The 15,747-nt window shown below is 39.9% G+C and overlaps 1 protein-coding gene across 1 annotated transcript in view; it reads left to right on the top strand.

Annotated features, from left to right (window-relative positions):
• Positions 1-2,940: 2,940 nt before the first annotated feature.
• PCSK2 (proprotein convertase subtilisin/kexin type 2) overlaps positions 2,941-15,747 on the top strand; it is a 100,377-nt gene continuing 87,570 nt past the window's right edge. The window contains exon 1 of the mRNA XM_015811039.1: positions 2,941-3,123. Within this exon, the coding sequence (XP_015666525.1) occupies positions 2,941-3,123 (183 nt within the window). The remainder of the gene's footprint in view (positions 3,124-15,747) is intronic.

Raw genomic sequence — 15,747 nt, 5'->3', positions numbered from 1 at the left:
AGTAAAACATTCTTTTACAGTTTGCATATTTGATCATTGTATGCATCTGTATAAGTATGCATGAGTTTATTTATTGGCATCTTTCCTCTGGGAGCAAAAGACAATGTACATGGAACTGCCTGTTCCAACTTTTCCCCACCACACCCCTGAGAGGTAGGCTAACCTGAGAGAGTGTGGACTGGTGCATGTAACATTGTGTGTGTGAGAGAGAGGGGGGAGAGGGGAAGAGAGAGAGAGAGACTGTCCTGCCTTGATATGCTCAAAAGTCTGTTCCCAGGTTCAAATTATCTATCTAAATTCCCTTGAGGGTTACAATCTATTAAAAAGCCAAAGATGTAGCTTGAAATAACATTTCCTTATTTTTCAATTTCTGTATATATTTGAGAAAAGATATTGAGTAGTTTGAAGACTGGCCTTATTTTCTTCAGAAATGTCCCCACTTTGAATTGGTCTTGAATGCAAGCCATGATTATTTCCCACTGAATGAACAGGAATTAAGTTTCCACTTGTTATATGAAATTATCCAGCTTTAATGTGTCAATATTGTTTTTGTATTCAGTGTTGGATCTATAAAGTCTTTACATTCCTCCATGCATGATGCTGATGCAGAGCTGTCTGCAAGTATCTTAATGGCAATATATTACAGTTATTTCACATTGAAAAAATTGTAGAAAGATTACCTTTTTATTTAGCTGAGGACAAATCTTTCACAAATTTGTTAGTAGCTAAACTAGAATTTCCTAGTCTCATTTTTGTGTGGATATTTTGTTACTTACCAATATTTTAGTAAGTATCATCAATGTGTGCATTTGGGCTTTTAGATATTTTTAGACTGACAATCTCATGGTTGGCATTCATGAATCTTAAGCCTGATTTTTATGTTACTCAGTTGCAAATTGTTGACTAGCAAATTGTTGAGAGAGGAAGGATATGCCCCTGAGCTGGTCATGTCTTTCAATTTAGAAACCGGAGGACAGGATCTTTCAGATGATCCTGATATTTGCAAGCTGCCATGGGAGTCATTTTGGCTTAAGCAGTAGGAGAAACAATAAGTGCTTTGGATGTATTTAAAATCCAAGTATGTTCAAAGCTGTGAGAATAAATTGGACCTGGACTCATTTCTCCATTTGGATGACACTATTAAATTGATTAAATTGATCCTGGGAAATAATCTACTGAAAAGCTTGCTGTGGAATAAGCATTTTTTAAAATAGCTCTTTCAATGCCCATGATAAGCTGCTTGGGAAAGCTCCAGTCTCATGCTCCACCCCTCCAATTGGGCATACAGCACTTAATGAGAATATGGGGAGTTGAATGTCTCCGAGACATTAGGACAATATTTGCCACAGCAGACTAATTTAAGGAGTTTCCATCATGTGTGGAACATACAGTACACAGCCTTGTCATCCAGCAGAAAAGAATCACCACAGGACTTAGAGAATTCTCATTGCTTCCCACAGCAATCTCTAGCAAAACTGAGGTCCACCTAATGATAGGATTGATCCGGTGGTTGCTGAACCATTTCTTGGTCTCAATTACAGATCTCAGGCACTCGGTAGAGTCCGACATCATCTGATTTCCTGTAAGTTATCTGAAAGGAGGAGGAGGAGGAGAAGTCTGGCCAGTTCTCCAGCTTTCAATTCACTAATCAAATGGCTGCAGATCATAAGCTGAGAGAGAGAAAGACAGAAAACGTTAGATAATATATTCCAACAGTGCATCTGTGAAAAGCCCAGACTAAGTTCCTACAAAAAAAAAAAAAAAGAACAACAATAAATGCAGAATAAAAAAAGTTAGCCAATTCTCCTTTCCAAGGAATTCCCCTTCCACCCACTAGTCTGACTCAGATACCTCCTTAAATTTCCTAAACCCTTAAATTCGAGTTGAGTTAGAGGGAGAATCAAAGCATCAAATGCTTTATGCATCCAAAGTACCGCTGTGATGAGTAAAAAGTAAAATGTGTTGGCTCCTTTTAAAATCCTGGCTTAACAGACCAAGGAACAATTGTTTCCCTGTTGTTGTTTTTTTATTTATTTACAAACGTGTTGCCCTCAAGGCAGCTAAGGGGACTTTCAGACGACGACGAATCAATTATGCATTGTTTTTAATCTGTAATCTTGCTGCTGCTGAACTGCGAGAGCAACCGACGCTTTCTAAAAAAAGATAGGAAAGCCGCTCACAGAGCCGAATTTCCAAATAAATCTAAACGGGCAGCCAAAGCGAGCGTGTGATTTCGAAGAGTAGGAATCCTTGGAGGAATGTGGTACTTAAATCATGGGGCCGACCACACTCCGGGAGGCGTGGGGGGGGAATGAGGACGGACCGGGCGTCTCGCCCCTCAGCCTTGCCTCGAGTTCCACAAAAACCAAAAGAACTCGGCCGCGGATTGGAGGAGCGAGCTCTCTTTGCCTCCTCCCGGGGCTTTTTCTCTGCTTCGCTCGGGCTTCGAGAAAAAGAGGAATTCTCCAGGGTGCTGAATCAGTTAAGCGCGGCCAGGCTTGCCTCTGCTCCGCGCAAGCCTTTCTCCCTCTCTCCTTCCCCGCCCCAGCCAGCTGAAGAGGGCGTCCTGCTACGAGGCAGAAGGAGGGTCGCACTCTCTCATGCCTCCAAGTGATTGGCAGCCCTGCGGCCTCACTTCGCTTTCTTTTCGCCGCCGCGTTGTATTATAGACGAGGAGGAGCTGAAAAATGCAGATCTGGCATCACACGCACACACGCACACGCACCCACCGGAATAATTCCACGAGCAGCCAGCCCATCGGATTCCCCTCTTCTCGAGGCTGAGAGCTACTAAAGCAGAGCACCGCTTAATTGGTTGTCTGCAGCTTGCCCACTGACCGGTCCCCTTAGGCTACCCACACCATCCTTTGCTTAGCTTTATTCCCGTTATTGAGCCCACGAATATTGCCTTGCACTCCCTGTCCGAAAAAAAAAAAAAGCCATGAAGACAGGCACTGTTCCATGGTGCAAGACAGCTGGCCTCTTTTTATTGGGGTTCCTTCGCTTTGCCTCTGCATCTCAAAAGGCCATCTATACCAATCATTTTTTCGTTGAGTTTCACAAAGCGGGAGAAGCAGAAGCCAAGCAACTTGCTGCAGAATACGGCTTTAATGGGGTCAGGAAGGTAAGATCCCCCATTCTCCTCTCGTTCTTCCTTTTTCTCCCTCTCTCCTCCCCAGACCACTTAGTTCTGCATGATGTTTATGAATTTGTTCTGCAAAGTTGGCATGATCTGTGTCTGCATTTTAGTGCTCAGGAAGAGGATTAGAGGAAAAGAGTTCTTTGAAACTCTTGTGAGAGGTTGATTGTTCCTAATCTAAATGGCTCTTCTTATATATTTTTTAGCACAGTTTTCTTTTCTTTTCTTTTCGGAGAAGAGTTGGTTATCTACCTATGTCTCTGCTTGAAGCTACAACAGTTCACATGATTCATTCTTTGAAGCTCACACTTTGATCATGTCCACTAAGTTAAGAGCAAGGCAGAGACCCTCATGGGTGATTCTTCTGTTTCTTAGACTTCTAAGGTTTAAAAAGTCAATGTGCAAAAACTCCATGGCACAATATTTTAAAATTGGATACTTTGTTTTTTTTTAACCAAACTAATTAGAACTAAAAGCTATTTTCTCTACTGATTTAGTTTTGTGCCAGTGGATCCATACTGTATAGGTACAACCCACCTATTCACCAGTCTTCTTCTCCATTTGCAACAACAAGGGGTCGGTTGCAATAGTGATTATGGATGGCCAGAACTGTTCTCTTAATTCAAGAACCTTTCCGAGCTTTCATTTGGGAATCTCATAACAAGCCTACCTTTAGTTTTCTTTTTGTTTCAAACAATTTCTATCCTGTAATCTCTTGGAAGTAGAGAACATGTGTCTGTAACAACTAATTAATGTTCCTTAACTGTAATCACATATCCATGTACACTAAAAATAGAGTGTGGGTAATATAACATGCCAAGTTTATACACGAAGTTGAAAAAAACTATGGTGTCTAACAGTGGGGAGGGGAGGATAAATTGGAAGACAAGATAAGTTGCTTATGGTATCATTGCATATTAGTCACAAATGACTCCAATGTGCCTTAGAAACCTTTCCTTTCTGTACCTGAGAATGAAAACAAGCAGTGACTCCATGTCAAGAAAGAAATGAATTCCATTTAATTAAACAACAATAATAGAATGTTTGGTCTTACATAATGCTTCTACAGTATTGGCAAAATCCTTCTATATATATATGCTGCAAGAACCCAGCAAAGGTGTACCTAGTATAAACCAATTTCATCACATTATCTCCCCCCACCAGTGATTATGCAAGAAGGACCTGAAATAACTTCTACTGCAGGCAATGGGCTTCTCCCTGTTTACTTCCATAGGACTTAGCTCCCAAAAGCATGTCTGGAGAGTGAGAAATTACAAAAAAAAAGAAAAGAAAAGAGCATCAATAATGCCTGCCTAACTTAAGATTTTATTTAGCCAGCATGAATTTAGTCAGATAGGAAGACATTAAAAACGAAGAAAAAAACAAAAAACCCTCTGGTTTAATTCCATGGCTGTCTGATAGATTTGGCATTTCTGAAATATCCTGTTTGATGAGGCAGAGGCATTGTGGCATTGCCAGAGTTCTGGGGAAGAGTACTTATGGACAAATATCTATTTCTAACCCAAGCTTCTTTGGTAAAGAAGTTTAGTTCTTAATGCTCTTTTTGATTTCTTCCCAGACTCTACTCCTCCACTCTTTTTTCCCCTTCTTGATTTTGAGAGATGGCTTTTTGCTAGGTCTACTTTATTCTTATTTTCTTCCATCATGTGATCACTTCTTTTCTGCTCATCAAATAGAAAAATGTAGGATCAGGGCAGACATGTTCATGAAAAAGATATAGTATTCAATAGACATTTGGGTGTTAAATGAGATCCAGATGATGCCTGTGCACATATAAAAAGGGTGTAACCTCAAAATAACACTATTTTCCCCCATATGCCTTACTGCAAGGATCTGTGTGTGAGTTCATTTCCTTCTATTGTTACTTGTAGGAGCTTATCTAAGCATCATTTCCTCTTCCTAAAAGGAATGAAACAAGATGATTTATTTTTATACACAACTTAGGCTGCAAATTCCACATAGAATAAGCTCTGCTAAACTTTAATTTTGAGTAGGTATATGCAAGCTGTATATTAACCAACAAGGTTAAAAAACAAACCAACTACCACCACCACTGGCAGAACTGGCTAGCAAACTCATAATGAAGCACCGTATGACTGATCTTAGCAACACTTTTCTTATAACTGTTGGAATGCAATAGCAACCTTTATAACTCTTATTGAGTTGAGTGACTCTTACCTTTAGTTGATGAGCACAGAATCAAAGGCCTACTTTCCTACTGTTCCCGCGCATGAGCAACAAGAAAATTAAAGACTTAGCCTATATGAAAACTATATCAATGAACGGTGGAGGGTTTTTTTCTTTTGCCTTCCTCCCCCTCATTGCATATCATTTCTCAGGGAAGGAAAAACAACCACTCCATTATTTATAAGGCATATCTTTCATTTTCCATCGATTCTAGCTCTGCGCAAGATGAAATTCAGCAGTAAGTCCTTGGTTTCTCCTTTCCATTAACGGCAGTTCAGATGTTCTTCCTGAGCTGCCTTGCTCTCCGGGAACATTTCTACTAAGTTCTAACAGAGATTTCCAACAGTCAATGTGACTAGGATTATTGTTAAAGAAAACTCCCCTGACAGGATGATTTCCCCTACAAGTACAAATTTAACTGAGTTATTTTGCTTTCTTTATACTCATCATCATGATGGGGAGTTTGTAGTGGAGAGGCAGCAGGAGGAATCCAAGCTATTTACGAAATTGCCTGTAATTTAGTGATTCTGTTTCTCATTTTACATTATGCTGATTTTAATGGGAATGAGTAAAGACTAGAGATGTAAGAGAAACCCCGAAAATAAAAATAATAAATTCCTTGGAAAAAGGAGAATATGAGTTACATTTCAGTTAATAATTCCTTCTAGAAGAAGTTATGCTAGATGAATAATTTGCAACTTTGATCTCAATTGTGGTGGGGGTTTTTTTCAAATTCATGCTTGTTTGGAAGTTTTTAAATGGCCTCCCATACAAGTAGCATTGGGTTGCTCCTAGCACAGTGTTTGTTGTCAATGAAAGAACAATGTGTGCTATTTTTCCTTCTGCATGCTAAAACTAGAGGGAGCTAGCTTATTTTTTTCCCCTGAAACTCTCCCAACCCCCTACCACATAATTATCTAAGCTTGACATCATTCTTAACACGAGAGACAAATTGTTTCTAATAGTATTTACTCCTACATGGTTATTTGGGGGGGACTTCTCATTATTTTAGAATAATTCTTCCTCATGTAAATATATAATGCTAGCATGTGCAGACTTTACAACTCAACACCTGTAGGCCTACAGGAAAATGGTTACATAATTAATGATGCTTTTTTATGTACGCATTAACTGTCTGGATTTCAGCTCATCTGAAAGACTGAAGGTAGGTGGTAGATATTATTTATTATAAAGAGGGTGGAATCATCACCATTAAAACAACACTGACAAACCCTTATCATGTGATGAAATTGGGGAATTATTAAGTTCAGTGAGAAAATGAAGAACACAATAACAAAAACCAATAACAAAGCATGAAATGGTTACAACACAAACCTATTCAACTCCTTTAATCCATCACCAAGTTAATATCACCTTTGCATTTCCAAAGAGATGCCTTTTTCTTATATAAAGGGGAGCTGTTCCTGTAGCTGCTTGTTAGAATAAATATCCAGAGCATTAACCAATTTTCAGAATGTCAAATGCTACAGTTTTCAGGGCGTCAAGAGCTGGACTGGAGTAGGTTTTTCTGTGACATGCCATGGGCTACTCTTGAAAACCTGGGAGAAGGTGGGCAGGGCCAGGATAAAAACCACATTTGCTTGAATTTAATTGATTAAGTAATATGTTTAAATGTAATACCAAGAAAAGACAAGTAATTGGAATTAATACAGTTGATTTCCATATATATAATTATTTTCCCCATCTGTCACATTCAAAATTACAACACCTGGGCAATATTTGGTAGGAATCTGAGGAAGGTGTGAGGAGACTACTATAGACTGGGGTTACAAGTTGCATAAACTTCACTCCCCAAATCTGTATGTGAAGAAGAGTTTTTACAACATGACCCAGTGCTTGCTGGAATATGTGGAAAGTCACAAAGGAGAGGACAGCCATATGCTATCCAGTCCATTTCCCTGACTTCTTCATCTGGAGCACATTGGTGAGGCTTCACCCAGCTTTACTTCCAGATTTGTCAGTGTGAATTGGGACTTTAAAAAAAATATATCAGGTTTTGAAATTGCTGCTGAAGCCAATATATTCAACTTTCAAGGATCACAATAAACACATCCCTCCTTTGGACATTTTGTCTATTGTACAGGAAAGAAAATGCTGCTTTCCCCTCATAATAAACCTCTCCAAACTGCGGTTCTTGGAATACATTTGTGTGACTAAATGCTACTTCACTGATAATGGTCTATTCCTGGATGAAACACTGTATAGTCAACTAGAGTGATTTCATACAGCCACACTTTTCATGGCCCAAACCTTTCTAGAGCAATTTGCAAGGCTCTATAGCAATTTTCATGGAAACTTTCCTCACAGTGTGAGAACTTTTCACAGCTTGCTTTCAGTACAGAAGGGCAAAAATCATCAGCCAGCTACCCCCCCTGTCCCTCCATTCTAATTTTGCACAGCATTTGTCACTTTAAATAGCCAAATCTACCTAAAGGCCTTACCGACTTTAAAAAAACTGGTGACAAAATGCTATGGTGCCTTAGTTTCAGTGTAACAGCATAAAAGAGTAACAGAGTTGGAAGGGACCATCTAGTCTAACTCCTTGTTCAGGCAGGAAATCCTATACCATTTTAGACAAATGGTTATCCAATCTTTTCTTAAAAACCTCCAGCGTTTGAGCATCCACAACTTCTGAAGGCAAGTTGTTCCAGTGATTAATTGTTTTCACTGTCAGAGGTGAGGAGGATCCCAAGAGATCAGGTGAACCAAGAGTCCTCATCAGTGAAAACCAGCTCCCACCAAGATCCAGATCTTTAGCAACAGAAGGCATTCACAATGACTCTTCTGGAACAAGAGCTGTGTTGAAAATTAATAGACTCCATTATTCAATAGTGAAGTTGCATGCAACCATATTGACATAGAATCAATCACAAATAGTTCAAATAGGAAGGGTCTTGAGCTGGTCAGTAAATTCCATTGCCAATCAAAGCATTTGTGAAATTCTCCATTTTTACCGGGATGGAAAAAAAAAAGGGATGACTACTAGATGGCATCAAAGAATTTGTGTTTTCTGTATCATTTTTCTACCATTTAGTGGTCATCTGGATTTTTGTAGCCCTAGTTTGACTGCTTATGCACATCAGATCGAGACAGGCTATGCCAGCAATTCTTAAATTCTTCAATATGGCAATAATTTGAGAATGATAAATGAATGTGTAACCCACACACCTGCCCTTTTGATGAATAAAACTAAGGATGTAATGGGTATAGGGTTAAACAATATTTAAATATACCACTTTTCATAAACATATTTTAACCTATGCAAGACAGAGGTCTTCAGCAGTTGCGATACAGCTACTGTCCCCTGCAAGCTTGTGCAGGTATAATGGGAATCAAACCCTGCAAGTTTGGACAACACTTAAAATATTCCAAATGGACTTTCCAACTGCCAAAATTTAGAAAGCCATTCTATTAATTTTCCCTTTTTTGCACCTGAAAAATGCATCTGAAAAACTTCTTCCTTCCTCTCTCTCTCTCCCTTTGAGGTTTTTTTATTTTATTTTTTAAATTCTTGCAGGTATGTCTGATGCTGGGAAAAATTTTGGCTCCTTAATGTCAAAAAGGATGAAATATAACACCCCTGAGAGAAATGAATCTTATTCACACACACACATGCACACACACAAAACCACAAAGGCAACATAATAAGTAATTATTTAGCATGATTCACTCGGTTCTAATTAAAAAAAAGTGGAGAGGGAATACTTGCGAACATTTTAGCTGCAAAATATTTTTTTGCTAATTGCTAGAAGAATCTCAGTTGTTAAAACAGATTGCAATGTGTTAAGATGCCTGCCTTCTTCCAACATATAGCTGCCAGTGTTATATGTTTGGATGTGTATTTTTAGATATGTTAAATCACCCCAAAAGCCTTTTAATATCAGGAATGCCATCAGGGGTAAGACCAAGGCAGAAGGCTACAGCCCAACTGAGAAGAATGAGCAGGTAGGTTATCAAGCATAAATCTTAGCTCATTTTCAAACTGATAAAAAAACATGCTGCACATTCATGCTAAAACTAATCCCCTTCGTGCATTGCCTAATTGCATTATTATTTGATGTGCTGCTTTTTGAACATGAATCAAGCGTCTTCGGGGATAGCCTGCTATTGGAAAGATTTGGGACTCTGCTTATTTAACATCAAGCATTCAGGCTGCATTCCCAGGAATAAAAATGAGAATACTTGAAAAGCAAGATACATCTTGTCTAGGATCCCTTTCCTACTACAGGATAGATAGTTGTTTTTGAAAACTGGTCTTGCTCTTAGATATACTTCCGCACATCCACTATTTGCTCCTCAGCAACTGATAATTAGATGTATGTTGTCCTAGAACATAGCAAACCCATTTAGTCATCATGGCTAATAACCACTGATGGCTCACTCTCTTCTTCGGATCGATTTCCTCTCCTCCTGCACTTTAAAGCCACGTAAGTCACTGAACATCACAGCATCTTCCGGCAGAGTATTCCATGAATCAATGTAAGCTGCATGAAGAAGACCTTCCTTTTTGTCCACCCTGAAATTCTTCCCATTTTGGAACAGGGATTGTTCCAAACTTAAAACTATGTTTGGATGGAATTATAAATTGTCAGTTATGACCTTGCACTGCTTTCCTCAGCCTGGTGCCCTCTAGTTCATAAGCAGGAGGCCCTAATGTCCTTCTGTCCTACTTGCAAGTTTTTCATAGGTATCTGGTTATCCACTGTTGGAAGCAAATGTTCAAAAAGTTGAGCTTTTGGAATGCCTGCCCAACAACATTCTTCTTATGGGCATATCTAAGATGTAGGACTACACTTCTGTAGAAATCCTGCCTACCAGGGTGCTTCTACTTAATTTTGGTCATTTCTTCACAGAACAGCAATGCGGAGGGAAAAGCAGAGATATTTAGCATGTATTCCATTTTTATGGATTATATTCACTTTGAGCAATTCAGCTAATTAAATATGTATGATGCTTGGTAAATAAAATACTTGGCATTTTGCCCTTAAGAAATGACTTGAGAATCTTTCTTCTTACCTTCCATCTTCATCTTTCTTTAGCTCTGTCACTTTAAAACAATAATAAAAAAATAATAACAGATGGATGGATGGACGGATGGAGGGAGGGAGGGATATAGAAAAGTACTATTCAAAGGTTAATGGTTCCTGCAGGAAAATTAATTAAAAGGATCTGTTTATTTTACACAATTGATGTAATAAAGGAATAGTAGTTTAGCATGCACAAGATTAACCTCAATTTATAAGAGCAATAAATAGCTGTCATTTATTAATTGGTATTAACTACCAGTCTGTTCCTTTCTTTGACAGAGGCATATGTGGGCAATGTTTTGTTACTAAACTTTGCCCTTATTCTGAACTGGGAGACCTTAGTTATTTATATCAGGTGGAGGACACGCTCTTCCTTTTTTAAAATCCATGACTTCTACTATATCTCTGTAAATTAGTAATGTATAAATTATAGTTTTAGAAATACCTTGTTTTATGTTATAGATGTTAATTCCATTGTCTTTATTTTTTAGAATTTATGGTAGTTAAAGATCAACATTGAATAAAAAGGTCTCCGTACTCTTATATGCCCATTACTGGAAGGAAAAATTGGATATGGGGTGGAAATAATAAAGACCCCGCCCTAGTACCAACCTTGCCTTTTTAAAATTTCAACAATAAATCTTTCACAAATGTAGTTTCTGCAAAAAGTAACAGATTGGTAACAATTGGCAACCAGCAATGCTGGGTGATGCCATCTGCCCCTCCCTTAACAAGGTAGTTGGAATAATTTTCTTGCATTGACCTAAGTAAGAACTGTCCCCATACCACTGATCCATCACTGTAAATGGATTTTTAGTGAATTGGGAAAATGGAGTCAGTACGCTCATAATCATCTGTAAGCCAACTATTTCCACTCCCACAGTTCCAGAAAGACTAGGGGAAAAAAGAAGCACTGGTTTTTCAGCTCAAGGGCTGTGATATATATATATCACCTTACCTCAAGAAAGAAGAGAAGACTATAGCTCCCATTTCAGTTGTCCAGACTGGAAAGACAGTCCCAAAATCACAAGGAAAATCTGGTGATGGAAACTATCTCTCCGGTTCTTTCTTAACCCTGCCCAAAAGTGAAGGAACTGTAGGATTGCAAACAAGATTCCAAAATGCATTCCCACTAACCTTTCAGCATGCTTCTAATTTGACATCATCTACACCAAACTTGGAACTGGTCTAAATTTATTGCCCCTCCCCTGAAACTCCTTGGTCCTTTAAAAAGGAAATTAGTTTAGCAATGAAAAGAGTAAATGAAACAGGAAGGCTGTTTCTTGCCAGAAGGAACCATGCTGAGCGCTGACTGTTGCAAAACCTCCAATATCTCACTACACAATGCATGTCACAAAGGGCACAGAGGACACATAGGAAGCCAGAGAAGCATTTATAGAATCTTTCTAATTAAAAAAGAAAAAAGAAGAGATGGCGTTCTGGTAGAACTTTGGCTAGTGATTAAAGCAGATAATGTGCTTATCAAGAGATAAGTTTAGAAGTTACACCGAATAAGTGACTGTTTAATAAGTGCACTGAAGTGAAATTACAGACATCAGATTATGCTACTACTTCTTTTTCTAAATAAATAAAAATATCCTATGCTTTTTATGGCCAAGAACTCTATTCAGAGTCTCCAGCAGTACTACAGAATCTCGCCAGTTGCATGTCTTTGATTGTGTCTTGATCTGCAAGGGCTCAGAAAGTGATCAGGTTTTTTTGCCATGATATGAAAAGTATCATATATGATTTTGCTCTTCAAACTGCTAATTAGGGGGTCTCTGAAGAGAACAGGTTGTATTCTCTTTCTGTCTCTGAAAGTCTCTTCGCAAATATGCTTGTAAAGTCCTACTACAATTTTGGGAGATACAATTGTTGTTTATATTAGTCTGAGATTTTCTGGTTAATCATATTCACTGGAATCCATTTCAGGCCAATAAGACTCAGCTTCCAGAGGAGTGATTTAGAGAATTTATTTCCTCATGCTCTCAAATCATGCACAACTCCATAAAATACCCTTCTGTTTATGTTTGCTTGATTCTGATCTATGCTCTGCATCTAATTCATCCAATAAAAAGAATTGGTTTCTAAGCACTGCAGCAGTTTCTGCACCAAGCTTGATGCCATCATCATATCTTCAAGTGTACTGACAGTCAGAAATTCCAAGGAATTCTAAAGGTTGTAGAATTGCAATAAAACAGATAGCCGATTATTGCATCAGTGACAACTGGCTTTGCACCATCTTAGACACCAATGGGCTGATAATGACACGGGTGATTGAAGGCCATCCTGACTTCTTTTTTAGAAGAGGACTGATCAACCACAGTTTATATCATTACTGTTTTAGTTGTCTGAAGTGCAAGGAGATTGGTTGTTATTTCCACTGAGATTTATCAGTCTGCAACAAAGGGAATCTAGCTGTGTATTATTTAATATGCTTTGAATTATTTACTGGGAGCTTACTGGCAGGAAGGCTGTCAGAGTTATATTATAAAGAATCTGTGCTGAAGACTGGTGATTTATGTTTTGCACTTTTCTCAAATTTTGGGATGTAAGTTTTGAGTGAAGAATGTATGTTAATGGCTTAGTGCAAGTATGTCAATAGACGATAGGGAAATTGACTGCACTTTCTCCATTCGTGTTCCTTGCTGGATTTGAAAGTTACAATTTGCCTATTTTTATGGTTTAGTTAAATGCTTTCCTGAAGCTCAGAGTGGCCAAGTTTTTTTCCCTTTTTTTCTTGGTGGGGTTTCCGATTGCTTTGTGTTGTCATGGGTGCTGGAAAATGTAGGTACTAGAGGTTTATTTTATCTTATTCCACATCTTTCAATCACTCTGAAGCATTCCTGGCTGTCCACATTTTACCAATTTCAAAGAATTCCATGGGAAAAAGTTCCTCTTGGTACCTTTAGTGATTTAGATGTAGAAAAATGGTGTGCCTCAATTTTGCTTGTTCCTCTTGCAGATATATTCACTAGAAAGAGAATCCAGGTAGTGACAGGAACATTTTTTCCTGAGCCGTTGAAGGGCCTAAAAATTAGCAACTCGAAAGAGCAGTAAGTCAAACAAAGCTGTCAGCATTCCCTTAGAATGTGAGCTTATTTTTCTGGTTCTGAATACTATGAGATGATCAGAACAGTAGTCTTATCCAGAAGGACTCATTCCTTGAACAGACATCTAGTTCTTGTCACATTCTAGATAAGACAAAAGTTTGATTCTTTTTAGATTGCCAAGGTAAGACATTATTTCTCCATGAATGTGTGAAAACCAACAATTTGTAACTGAGAGCTAAATATTCCAGTTGGTCTCAATCCTGAGTGCTTTTGAAGCTTACTGGGATGCATCAAGCAAAAAAAAAAAAAAGCACTATCCATTTTGTGTGTGTGAGAAGAGTGAGTACAGGACCTATTTCTGGAATTAACATTTGCTTTAGTTAGCTAAATAATTAACCACGTTCTGTATACAGCACAGCTGGTGTTGAGCCATGAGGTGGGAGAATATCATGGTTGGCATTTTTTTTTGTTCTTGGGAACCATATGCTCCTCTTGCTAAAAATGGCTTCTTCACTAGAGTCTTCTTTTGTATCAGTATGTTTGTTTTCTTCTCTCTCTCTCAGACAGAGTTCACTCATTCTCCTAGAATGGAGTAAATAATTTTTTTTCATCCATTATTTTTGACTTTCAAGCAAGACTAAAATTTTTGGTTCTTCAAAACAGGTTTAGGGATCAGAGAATACAGAAATGACACATTGTAGGCCTCTTAAAAACTTAATTCATGTATTTAATATCTCAGTTCATCGTCCTTGGGGAACTGAGGAAACAAGCGAAAAAGGGAAGAGGGACGATTGGAGGCAGCGCAGTCGGACTGGTAGACAAGGAGAAACCCTTAGGGGCGAGAAGGAAGGCTAGGTATGAAAGGGTGAGGGAGGAGAAGGAAGAGAAGGATGACTGTGGAACGAAGATTGGAGGTGAGTGTAGGAAGGTTGAGGGGTGGGATCGCCTGCAGGAGGGGCAGGAGGGGAAGGAGGAAGAGAGAACCCCCTCCATGCCAGGAGACCGGCAGATAGAGACCAGCGAGAGAGAGGAGTACGGACATGAAAAAAGGGGCGTTCCCCCCGCACCAGAGGCACCTAGGGGACGGCAAGATATGACCAGGGGTGGGATTAGCACAATGAGTACCGTGACACACCCCGCATTTCTAACGACCCCCTGCCGGAGGAAGGATAGGGAGAGAGAGAGGATAAGCGATCAGATGTGGGGGGAGGAAGGATCGAATGGGGGAGTTGAAGCCAGTAAGGGAGTGGAGCAGAGGAAATGGGAAGGATGGTGGGGAGGTAGCGGGGGATCTGTTACGGTAGTTGAGAGTGGGGGGAGAGAAACGTTGTGGGGGGACTGCGGAAGATGTGGGAGATTCGGCACAAGCACTGGGGGTGGGGGTGGATGCGAGGTAGAGGGCACCCCTACCCCTCCAATGACCCCCTGCCGAAGGAAGAGCAGGGAGGGGGGGAGGACTTGTACCTACAGACAGGCCAAGGAAACATTGAATTGGAGGACCAGAATGGGAAAGAAAGAGGAGAGGGGAGAATGTAAAGGAAGGGGGGATAGTGGAGGAGTTGTCACGGGGATGGAGAGGGGGGAGAATGAGCGGCAGGAGTGTGGATATGATAGAAAGGGCATCCCCGCATTAAGAGAACGACAGGAGGGGGTTCATAAAAAGGAAAAGGAGGGGTGTGGGCATGAGGGAAGAGATATCGCTAACGGCGAGGTAGTAAGAACGAATGGGGAGGCGCGGTTTGTATCCCTGATGGCCCGGTCCCGGAGAGATGCGAGGGGAGGAGCAATGATTACACATATACTCAGGGAGATAGGATTGAATGGCGGTGTGAAGGGGAGAGAAAAGGAAGAGAGGAGATGGCTGGAGGAGGAGAATGAAGGAGTAGTGAGAGTAGTGGGAACACGGGCGAGAGAGAAGCCAGACAGCGCTACGGGGAAGGAGGAGGAGGGAAGTAAGGTGGGATTGCAAGTGGTCAGGAAAAGAAAAAAGGTTAATGAACAGCAAGATGAGGTCCCAAATGAAGGGGTGCCGTCCTCTCCCGATGAACAAGTAGAACAGGGAAAGAGAGGAGGTGGGAAAGAGAGAACCAGGAATGCAACAACTCGCAAAAGAACAATCAAGAATGCAAAGCAGGAGGACTATCTGGGCCCGGTCACGAGATCGAGGAGCTGGGTGCAAAAGGCACCACTCCCATAAAAACAGCCACCCACTGATGGTTAGCCACCCTGATGAAGCCGGCAGGAGGCCGGCGAAAGCTAGGTGTTTTAATTGTAAATAAACTTGTTATAGTTTTTATCTC

Source organism: Protobothrops mucrosquamatus, unplaced genomic scaffold (assembly GCF_001527695.2).
Source record: "Protobothrops mucrosquamatus isolate PMUCROS unplaced genomic scaffold, P.Mucros_1.0 scaffold_45, whole genome shotgun sequence".
NCBI lineage: Eukaryota > Metazoa > Chordata > Lepidosauria > Squamata > Viperidae > Protobothrops > Protobothrops mucrosquamatus.
The sequence above is the reverse complement of the archived record's forward strand: the minus strand, read 5'-3'. Positions and strand labels throughout refer to the sequence as shown.